General features: G+C 56.2%; 1 protein-coding gene across 1 annotated transcript in view; it reads right to left on the bottom strand.

Moving 5' to 3' along the window:
* The window catches only part of LOC113409303 (copine-5), a 130,466-nt gene that overhangs the window by 87,865 nt on the left and 31,424 nt on the right, over nucleotides 1-11,177 (bottom strand). Inside the window, exons 4-5 of the mRNA XM_026663065.1 lie at nucleotides 1,092-1,195; nucleotides 590-629 (exon numbers count right to left, since the gene is read on the bottom strand). Of these exons, the coding sequence (XP_026518850.1) occupies nucleotides 590-629; nucleotides 1,092-1,195 (144 nt within the window). The remainder of the gene's footprint in view (nucleotides 1-589; nucleotides 630-1,091; nucleotides 1,196-11,177) is intronic.

Genomic DNA, 11,177 nt, shown 5'->3' with positions numbered 1-11,177 from the left:
GCCTGCACCCCTCACCCCCTCCTGCACACCCACCCCCTACCCCAGCCCGGAGCCTGCACCCAGCACCCAAACTCTATCCCAGAACCTGCACCCTGCACCCCTCCTGCACCCTAATCCCCAGCCCAGGACCTGCACCCCAGACCTCCTCCCCCCATCCAACCCCCCTCCCAGAGCCTTAGGCAGGTGCGGGGGGTGGGTTCTGGGCACCACCAAAATTTCTACAACCCTGCCACCCATGCGAGTGGATAAGGGTCAGGGCAGTCAGGGGACAGGTAGGGTCCTAGGGGCGGCAGTTAGGGTGCGGGGTTCTCAGCAGGGGGCAGTCAGGGGACAAGAAGCAGGGGGGGTTGGGGTTCTGAGGGCGGCAGTCAGGGGGTGGGAAGTGGGAGGGAGTGGATGGGGGCGGGGCGGGGCTTCCCCCCCAGTGTCCTCTTTTTTGATTGTGGAAATATGGTAACCCTAAGCTTCTCGCCCTGGGCAGCCCGGGTCCCTGGTGGGGCACTAGGCTGGACGGGGGCAGGGCGGGAGGGATGAGACCAGCTCTCTGGGCGGGGGGGGGGGGGGGGGCAAGGAACATGCTCTTACTCACATGCTTCGAGAGGTCAGGGCTTTTGGAATCCACGTCGTACCTGCAGGGGGGGAGGAAAAACCACATGACACATGGCCATAGCCCCCCCTCCGGCCGGGCCTGGCACTCCCCATCACCACCAGGCAGCTCCTGGGGCAGCGCACGGCCTCCTGCTTGGGGGCAGGGCCTTGAACCGGGGTCTCCCACGTCCCACGGGAGCACCCAGGCCCCTAGCAGTGGACTAGGCTGGGGAGTCGCTTTCCAGCGTCCAGGGCTGGGAGATCTGACCGTTCCCCCCCATGCACCAGGCCAGCGCACCACTGAGCTGTCACACAGGCCGTCACAACAGGCTCTCACTGAATGTGGATGGGATTTGAGCACCTGAGCAAAGCCCCAGCCAGGGTCTCTCGCTGTGCCCATGTGGGGTTGTTATTGTAGGGTCTTCCCTGAGCTGCAGCGTTTGCCATTTTCCCCTCAGAGCCTCCCATCCCCCCTGCTCTGCAGGGCCAGCCCCGGCACTCACAGGTCGAAGCGCAGGCTTTGTTTCTCTTCAAAGAAGTAGTCGAGGATGAACTTGCGCACGAAGTCAGGGTTCAGGGTGTTGTCGATGACCTCGGTCCTGCCAAACTGCAGGGCGAGAGAGATGCTAGTTAGCCGGGGTGGCGTCCTCGGGGCCCAGGAGCACTCAGGGAGCAGAGTCAGGGACCCCAGTTTTGGGCTTCAATGGGCACAGTTAGACTAAGCATAAGATTGAGAGCTGGCAGCTGCCCACCCCTCTGACCTTTCCCGGCCAGGAGAGGGGAGAACCCAGCGCGCCGGGAGACAGGGAGGGAGGAACAGAGACTGGGGGAAGAGAGACTCATCGAGGGGGCAGACACCTCTTGGTGTCTCCAGCTGCTAATTTCTGGCTCACGCCACAATGGTGCTGGCGCCGGCAGCTGGCCTGGCACAGAGCCCACATGGGGAGAGTTCAGGAGCCTCTGTGATTAAGCCCCAAGGCACATCAATTAAGCAGCTGTTAATTATACGTCATGTGTCCCCCGGAGCATAGAATAGCTGGGTGGACTCGCACACCTCTCCCGACAGCTGCAAATTCATGGCTTCTCGGGGCGAGACAAAGCCCAGAATAGGCATGGGGGCCGTGTGCGCATGCAGCTAGTACTAAGGGGGGTCCTGGCTGCGGGATCAGGGTCTGCACCGGGAGCCATTCCAGAGAGAATCCAGAGCCAGCAGCAGCATCAATGAAAGGGAAAATGACACCAGGGGCATGATCCTGGAACTGGCGAGAGATGCTGATGCCCCTCACTCCCGACCCGCAGCCCCCTGCTATACCAGCCCTAGGCTCCCCACACACACAGCTCTGCTGGTGCCCCTCACTCCTGACCTGCAGCCCCTGCTATCCCAGACCTGGGCTCCCCCCGCCCCCCAGCAGGGGTAAGAATTCAAGAGCTTCACATTCATGTCACGTGTGATCTAAACCGGAGTTCAGCTCTGCTCTCCAGTGGGGAGATGCCAGCAGCACATTGGCCCTACTCGGAAAAGAGGGGGAGGAACTCGGGGTTTTCTCAGGTACCCTGGGCATCGGGGCCCACCTGTGCATGTAGCAGCGTCCCGAGTGCACGCTGGGGACACAGTGCTTGTGTGTTCTGGGGGCACATGGAGACGTCAGGGATGCAGACTCTGCCCTTAGCAGCAGCATTGCACTTAGCGGCTGAGACTGAGACCAGGGTCCCATTGTGCTCGGGGCTGTACATACGCACACCAGAGAGCGTCCCTGCCCTGCAGAGCTGGCAGCACAAACTGACAAGACAGCAGGAGGGTGGGAAGGGAAGCAGAGACCCAGAGAGGGGAAATGACTTGACCAAGGTCCCGTAGCAGGTCATTAGCAGAGCCAGGAATGGATCCCACGGTGAATTCCTGGCCCTGATGAAGTCAATGGCAAACCTCTCCTTGATCCAGCAGAGCCAGGATTTCACCCCAAGGCTCTGGGCACCGAACCCAGCACTCTCTCACCCAGCCCCTGCTGTCTCCTGTTGGGGCAGTGGGGCTTCCCCCCTGGCCCAGCAGCCACATGAGTTGAGTGGCCAGAGCTGGCCCCTGGGCTTTCCTGTTTGATGCTGCCTATGGCAGGGACATCCAAGCCTGCTCGAGTGTTTCCTGGCACCCCTGGGGCTGCGGCAGGCACCAGTAAAGGTTAATGGGATTCCCACCCCGCCTGGTGCTCACACAGAGACTGTTTGCTGAGCCCACTCTTTAATATCCTGAAAGCTCTTGGCTAACAATGCAGTAACCCGCCCTGCCCCGCTCCCAGCCGGTACATTGGTCCCCAGCCTCTGGCGGCGGCGCTGAGACCTTTGAGGCATTTGAACAGGGTGAAGGCTGCTCCAGCGAATCCCTGATGTGCAAACAAGACGATTCCATCTGCAAATCCTGGAGCGGGGGCAGGGGGGGGTGTGTCAAATGACAATGCGAATATCCCAATTCCTGAGCACAATACACATGCTGGGCTAGATCCGGAGCTGGTGTAAACTGGCAAAGCTCCATCACATTCCATAGCGCTGTGTCCATTTACACCCGTCAGGGGCCTGGGCTATAGATCAGAACCCTCACAGCCCCCTCCCCTGCGGGCACAGGCAGCTGCAGTATCACTAACCCAGCCTTACTGATGGAGAAACTGAGGCACAGAAAGGGAAAGTGATTTGTCCAGGGTCACCCAGTGAGTTGGGGGAGAGTGGGGAAAGGACCTGGGGTGCTGAGATCTGGCAGTGATGGGTTGAATAGAAATACCATAGATGGATGGATGGATGGATGGATATTAAAAACACCTGTGAGTATGTAAATGAATTGTGTAAATCTAGCTTCCCCTGTTTCCAAGGCTTCCCTGCTTTCTGCATTTCTCCCCAAGGGACTGATCAGTTTCATGCTTTTTCTTTAGTCAGTTTCACTTGCGGGTTCTCCTCCCTGGTGCAGGAACACTGGGCCAGACCCTCCCCGAGTGTAAATCCCCCTGCCCCTGTCCCAGAAAATGCAGCAATGTCAATTTACCCCAGCTGAGGATCGGGTCAGCCTCACTGGCAGGGGTGAGCGGGGGTCAGCTCCCCGCCAGTCCCTGCATTGACCAAGAACCATCACGGCTCCATGACAGCTGCCTGGGGATAGGTGAGGTCAGAGGATAGGAAATAACTGGTACCACTGGGGATAACTGATAGTTGTATGATGGTGACCCCTGACAATTACCCTCCCAGTGGGCCAGTGATGCTGGTAGCCTCCGATGGGGAATATGAGGCAGAGAAATGAGTGACCCATTCAAGAGTCACGACTGCTAAGGCAACAAGGGGTCATTCTGCCCACTTAGTCTGACCGCATCCAGGGATTCCTGAAGCCAGCCCATAGCTGACAGTTGAGCTAGCGCGTATCCAGTCAGTGCTGGGGCCACGGTTAGCTCTCACCTCAGACCCATGGCCTCTGCCTGTGCACCTGCCACTGCTCTCACTGGCTGGCCAGGGACCTGAGCCAAACCCCAGGGAAGTCAGTGGAAAGTCTCCCCAGTCCAGATCCTCAAAGGCTCCTATGTTCCACTGAAGTCAATGGGAGTTACGGGCCCAAGTGCTTTTGAGGAGCTGGCCCTGCTGGCTCCACTGGGTGCTAGGGACCAAGCCAGGGATCGTTCCAAGGAGAGGGACCAGTGGACTCGCTGTTAAATGAAGAACAGTTTCAACACCTCATTGACTGTCCCAGCACCTTCTCCGCTCAGCTGGCACAATCTGCTGCTGATGGGGCCTTAACAAGCCAGCCAATTGTCTCAGACAAGGCTCCGAAATTACCTTTCCTCCCACCGAAGTGTGTCACCTGCACGCAGCTGTCGCTTGACTCAGCTATTGAGGCCAGGTCTGCAGGGTTTGCGCTAACTGGGCCTCCGAGCCACCTGGGACGGCCGGAGCCGAATCCGGGCTCCAGGCGTGCGGTGGGAACGGAGAGGCAGATGCCGGGTGCCGCACCTAGGGAGGCCCAGCTGTTCCTGGAGCCTGGAGGAGGGGGTCAGCGTTCACTTTCCTAAGCTAAGGAGGGTTGGACCTGGCTGGAATGTGGATGGGAGACTTCCCAGGAAGACACAGAGCAATGCAGCCAAGCAGACCGAATACTCTAGCCTAGAGCAGGACTCAGTGGCTGAGGCTGGGCTGGCCTTTCCCACGCTGAGGGCCTCATGCCCTGATCGAACCTCCAACGGCCCCAGAATCTGTGAACGCGATGCGGGGCCACCTCGGCCTGGTAAAGGGAAGCGCACACCTGGATCTAGGGCAGGGTGAAATTTTAGCTTCTGCCAAGGAGCCCCTAGGGGTGGCACTACTCAGGGGTGGGGGAACCAGCTGGCCAGCGTCTGATTTTCAGAGGTGCTGAGAACCTGCAACTTCCAGTGGAATCTGGGGGCTCAACACAGCAGGAATTCTGGCCTCAAGGTGGTGCTGGGTGCCTTGGGAGTCGGTCAGGGGGCTCTTCCGCCCATGCCCATGGCCTCAGCATGGCGGGGCCCAGCCCAGGGACAGCTCTGCCTCTGCTGTGAGCACTGGCTAGGTGTCTAGGCGAACCAGCCCCTTTAGAGCCACCCGGGAGCCCTGGGAGGGGCCGTTTAGGCATACAGGGGCGTGGGCAGTGTCATGGGCAGAGGAGAGCCTTGGCTCTGGGCCAGCTCCACCCATCTGACCTCCTATGCCCCGACTGGAAAATGGGGGGTATTTTCTGTGAAAAATTCTTGAAAGAAATCAGGACATTTTCATTAAAAGCCACGTTCTGTCTGGCCCACGTGCGAGGCCACTTGCACACGCAAGCACTGCTCGGGCACACGCGAGTGCACACAGCCACTTGGCAAACCTCTCGCAGGAAAACCAAGTGTTCTGATCTTAAAAGCCCAGTCTCCAGTCAGCCCATCTTCCCAGCCTCCCCTGGCTGGGAGCCACACAGCTACTGCCCTCTCGCCCTGCCCGCGTCTTGCTAATGCGCTCGCCCCAGGTCCAGCTGAAGTGCTTTTAAGGTTCTGGCACTGATGCGGTGCGGCTTTGCCAGGCATCCCTCCGGTTGCTGCTGAGCCTTGGGACCCTGCCAGACCCACCCTGGCGAGCCGAGGGGGAGTGGGACCAAACGAGCAGACTCCTTCCAGCCCAAGCAGAAGGACTGTGGCACGAAGGGCCCAATCCTGCCCCGGCCATACAGCTGCAGCTTCCCCTGGAGCTGTACGCACGTCTCTGAGCCCTGCACTGCACTGTGCCCACCCAGTCCGTTCACCCCGCGGAGGCAGCGTTGTCCAGTGGTTATAGCACAGGGCTGCAGGTCAAGAGACTTGGCTCCGTTCCCAGCTTCTTCACTGACTGGCTGTGTGACCTTGAGTGAATCCCAGCCCCGGTTGGTGCCTCAGTTTCCCCATCTGCACTAGCCCATCCATGAGGTCAGCCCCCCACTGCTCCAGGAGAAACTGCTCTGAACAGGCAAAGCCCTGTGTAACTGCAATAGAAATACTAATGGCTCTTGCTCCAGGAGCAGAGATCCAGGGCACGGGGCGGGGGGGGGGAGGAAAATACCTTGGCGTCATTGCCAAGGGGCACACGTAGCCAGGCCAGCACTGCTCAAGGCAGATGGAGCCCACCCCAGTGCTGGGCTGCCAGGGATTGACCCTGGGGCCATGTGAGGTGCAGAACCCCCCACTCCCCCCTGAGCGCAGCAGCATTATCTTTGGAGCGTGGCTGCCAGCGCTGGTGTGACCTGTTTCTAATCACAGCAGCAGCCTTTCCATCACCTTCCACACCTGGGGCCACAGCTTCCTTCCCAGGCAAAGGGGGCGTCTCTCTTGAGGGCAAGTGCACAGTTCAGGCTGAAGCAGATGGGAGCGGGCTGTTCCCACTGCTCCAAGCACGTGTAGCAGACACCCAGCTGCGAGCCCCGCTGCCATTGTGCTGGGGGCAGAGACAAGCCCAGGAGAGCAAAGCCCCCAACAGAAACCCAGACACTCCTAGATTCCCAAGGCCAGAAGGCACCACTGTGATCGTCCAGTCTGAGCTCCTGCTTAGCACAGGCCAGCGCCCCGCCGCCAGCGACTCCTGCATTGAGCCCAGAACTTCTGCGTAAACCAGGGCAAATCCATTAGAAAGAGCCTATGGGAGCTATTCCAGAACAGGTTACTCCACACTAGCCATGCTGGTCGATTTCCCCATGTCGACATGGCCTCGGGAATCTTCTCCCTACGTAGGTGCTCAGAGGCCATGATCCAGTCTCTGCTCACACCGACCTCCTGGCCAAGTTGGGGGGGGGTCCCTTTTATAGGCATGTCCTATAGAACTGAACAGGAAGTGAAACCCTTTCTCCAGAGTTTAGGAGCCATCCTACAGATGCGAGTAGCCAATTCCATACCTGATGCTGAACTTTATAGGGTCTTTCCAAAACCCGAGAGCCGGATCACTTCTCTATAGGCGTATAAAATGACCTAGAGAACCGTACTGCCATAGGATTTTCCCCTAAGGACGATGGGCTATTTTAATGCGCTACTAGTGCTTCTAGTCTGTACTGAATGTTATTTGCTCTCTCGAGTGTAACTTACAACAGAGGCAAAAGCAGGAGGGTTTGATCACAGCTGAATTCCAGCAAGGCCCGATTCTGCGAGGTGCTGAGCTCAGTGGATGCTCAGCCCCTCAAGGGTCAGTAGCAGCTGTAATACCTATTTACTATTTGATGCCTCTTTTTCCCTTAGGGCCACAAGGTGGGCTCCATGGGCAGCTTTGCCTGGGCCTGATCCAAGTCCCACTGGAGCAACGGGGTGCCATCAGGAGCAGGATTGGGATGTTTGGGCGAGGAGCCTGAACCCGCTGCAGAGGGAGCATCCAGCTGCTGTGACGGATTATTCCGTACCCCTGTACAATTGTAACGCAAGGGCTAGCTCCCCCGCTGGTGCTGCTCCCCCCTTATTTGCATAAGTAATTGCTAGCCTGTTAATGACTCATTGGGGATGCTGCACACCATACAGCAGCACCAAGGAGCTGGATTGCACGGGAAACCTCAGCACGATCGCTTCAATACAGACAGATCCAAATGGGCTGTGTCTGATCCTGCAGGAGGCTGACCCTCCTCTGCATTCACTGAGAGCCCTCAGCACCTGGTTATTCCTCTCATGCCAACGTAACTGGTGTCAAGGGCCCAGGTCCTCAAAGGATCCCATTGGAAGTTAGGTGCCTTGGAGGATCTGGGCCGAGGTATCGCTTATTTCCTTTCCTGTGCAGGAAGAGCTGAACCATTTATACCAGTCTACCTGCATCCACACTAGGGGGCGCTGTGCTGCTGTGACTCTGGAAGTTCAGCTGACGTGGTCCCCATTTGGGATGGAGGTCTGCGCCCAGTCTGCAGGGTGAGACCCTGTACAACATCCCGCCCTTTGCATCGGTTAGTGGAGCACTTCGCAGCGGGTACCACGCAGGAATCCGTTACACCTCATCATTCCCCTAGGACCTGGGGGATTCACAGATCGTGTGACCAGCCCCTCTGATCTCCTGCATCACACAGGGGATTCCTGCATCCAGCTCAGAGCCTGCAGCTGAGCCAGAGCAGAGCTTTGAGAAAGAGACACCTGACCTCAATTTAAAAATCTCACATGGTGACCACCCCCGCCCCCCATTGATAAGTTGATCCAACCATTAATCACCCTCACCATCAAAATTGTGCTCCTTATTTCTAGTCAAACATGTCTAGCTTCTGCTTCCAGCCGTCGGATCTCATTACTCCTTGGCGGGCGAGCTGGTAATGTAATAATGCCAGCACAGTGCTGGTACGCTTGTCCTTCACAGGGGTAAACTGTAGCAAAGGGCCTTGACTCCAGTGCAAGGCAGAGACTGATCTAAGAGACGCCCGCCCCAGCTCCAGCCATGTGCTGTGAGCACTGATCACTACTCTCCGCGCCTGGCGGGGCGGAGCGCAGCGAGAGCCGATGGACTGGGAGAGGCGACCCACAGTCACGGCTGGTTTGGAAGAACATTAACGGCAGCGTTAGTTCTCAAACCAGCCTGAATGACACTGGAAAGAAAAATTAGATCTCTTCCCCCAGAAAAACAGCCTTTCTCCCAGACAGCTTTGTTAACCCTTCCTAGGCGCTTTGTTTATTATTCCTCGCACCTTCTACACAACTCCCCAGCCCTGGGCTCCAGGGGCAGGTTTGAAAAGGGATTTAGGTGCCTAACAAAGAGAGAGGTGCGCAGTGGGATCGTCAAAATGCCAGGTCACCGACAGAGCATCTGAGCCCGTCTGCAGGCAAAAGCAAGGAGCTGTTTGCTCGAGGTCTCTGCTCCCATCTCACGCAGGCAGTGGGCTGGGCACGGCCCATACAGACCCAGGCCAAAGAGAGAACTGGTGACCACCCAGTGGCCTTGGAGGACAAGAAGACAGGCTGGAAATCCAGAGGGGAACAGCCACCTCCGACCAGTGGAGCTGCACAGGGCGGAAACTGGAAAATGAAGTGTTTACTCCCCTGTTCAGTGTGAGGAAAATGCAGACAAGGGGCTTCCTTCCTCGGCCATCGACAGCCAGGCAGGGCAATGGAAGACACAGCACAGTTCTCCCAATGATCAGCGGCAACCTGCCACCCAAAGAGAGAGCACCAGGGATTTCCTGTCAGGAACCCACGGCCACCTAGCACTGCCACAGCACCCAGATTCCCTCTCCCCAAAGAGCACAGGCCCCTCCTACTTAGGCTAAAGGAGAATCTCCATTCATTTTTTTCAGTGTAGGGGTTATGACACCCAACCGAGAAGAGCTGATTCCACCCCTAGAGGGCAGTGTGATATACATACTCTCCAGTTCTTTACACTATTTAAGTTTTGCCAACACTTGTGTCCCTTGTCCTACCAATAACATGTATTGAATTGCATCAGAGAAATAAATATACATGTTGCTTCTACACGATGTCTTCTTCTAGAACTCAGTACAGCCAGGTAATGACTAATTTCATGATAGCGGCTTTTATTCTTTCACTGCATTCTCATTGCTGTTCTCGCTATCAGCCAAGGAGCCTTGGTATTTATCAGAAATATTTATACTCTCTTGATTGAAGATGCCAAACACAATATCCAATTAAGGCTCATTTTCGGGGAATTGGAAGCGCTTGCCAGCCAATTTGAACTTTATCAGCTGACTCATTCTCCAGAGAAGTCTGTTCTGTTTTTGGAATGACACAGAGCGCCCTCTAGTGGTTACCACTGACGTGAGCCAGCAGCTTACCTGAGACCAGGGGGTGGTGTTGACCAAGTGCCTGCTTTGCACAGCCAAGGTCATGAGTTCGAGCCCTGGTAAAGGGAAGCAGTGAGGTGTAGTGGTTAGGGCACAGCCCAAACAGACAGGAAATGCTGGGCATGTTCCTGACCTGCTGTGTAACCATAGCTCCTCGCTATGCTTCAGGCTGTACATGGGGGATAACGCCATTACCCACCAGCATGGGGCGCTCTAGGCCTGACTGACCACAGCAAGCACCACTGAGAACGTTACAAGTGTCACAACTCGAGTCACCAGTGCTGAGAGGTGCAGTGGGCAGGGCCTGGTCTAGTGACCCAGGAGTCCTGGATTCTATTCCTGGCACTCACTGATCTGCTACAGGACCTTAAGCAAGATGAAGAGGACGCATCACTGATACAGAACGAGCTGGATTGCTTGGTAAGTTGGGTGCAAGCAAACCATATGCGCTTTACTATGGTCAAATGTAAATGCATCCATCTAGGAACAAAGAATGTCGGCCATAATTACAGGATGGGGAACTCTGTCCTGGGAGGCAGAGACTCAAACAGATTTGGGGGTGGGTGGGGATCAACAATCAGCTGAACAGGAGCCCCCAATGTGACCCTGTAGCCAAAAAGGCTAATGCAATCCCGGGATCCATAAACAGGGGAATCTCGAGTAGGAGCAGAGAGTTGATTCTCCCTCTGTATTTGGCACTGGTTGGACCACTGCTGGGATCCTGTGTCCAGGTCTGGTGCCCACAATTCCAGAAGGATGTTGATAAATTGGGGAGGGGTCAGAGAAGAGTCATGAGAATGATTAAGAGATTAGAAAACCTGCCTGAGAGTGATCGATTCATGTAGCTCAATCTATTTAGCTTAACAAGGAGAAGCTTATGGGGTGACTTGATCACAGCCTGTAGGTACCTACAAGGGGAACAAATATTTGATAATGAGCTCTTCAGTCTAGCAGAGAAAGGTCTAACACGCGCCAATGGCTGGACATTGAAGCTAGACAATTCAGACAGGAAATAAGGGGTGATTTTTTCACAGGGAGGGTAATTAAGCCCTGGAACAATTTTCCAAGGGCCACGGTGGAGTCTGTGTCATGGACAATTTGTAAATCCAGCCGGACTGTATTTCTAAACACAGGGCTGGCTTTATGACCCGCGGGGCCCGATTCCAATACCTGGCGGCTGGTGAAGAGATGGATGGATGGGAAGGTATGTACAAGAAGAGATGATTGATGCATGGGAAGATGGATGGATGGATGGTGAAGAGATGGAGAGGTGGGAGGGTGCATACAGGGATGGATGGTGAAGAGATGGACAGGTGGGAGGGTGTGTACAGGAAGAGATGGATGGAGAAAT

This window comes from Terrapene carolina, unplaced genomic scaffold, assembly GCF_002925995.2.
Source record: "Terrapene carolina triunguis isolate 2854851 unplaced genomic scaffold, T_m_triunguis-2.0 Scaffold32200, whole genome shotgun sequence".
Lineage (NCBI taxonomy): Eukaryota > Metazoa > Chordata > Testudines > Emydidae > Terrapene > Terrapene triunguis.
The sequence above is the reverse complement of the archived record's forward strand: the minus strand, read 5'-3'. Positions and strand labels throughout refer to the sequence as shown.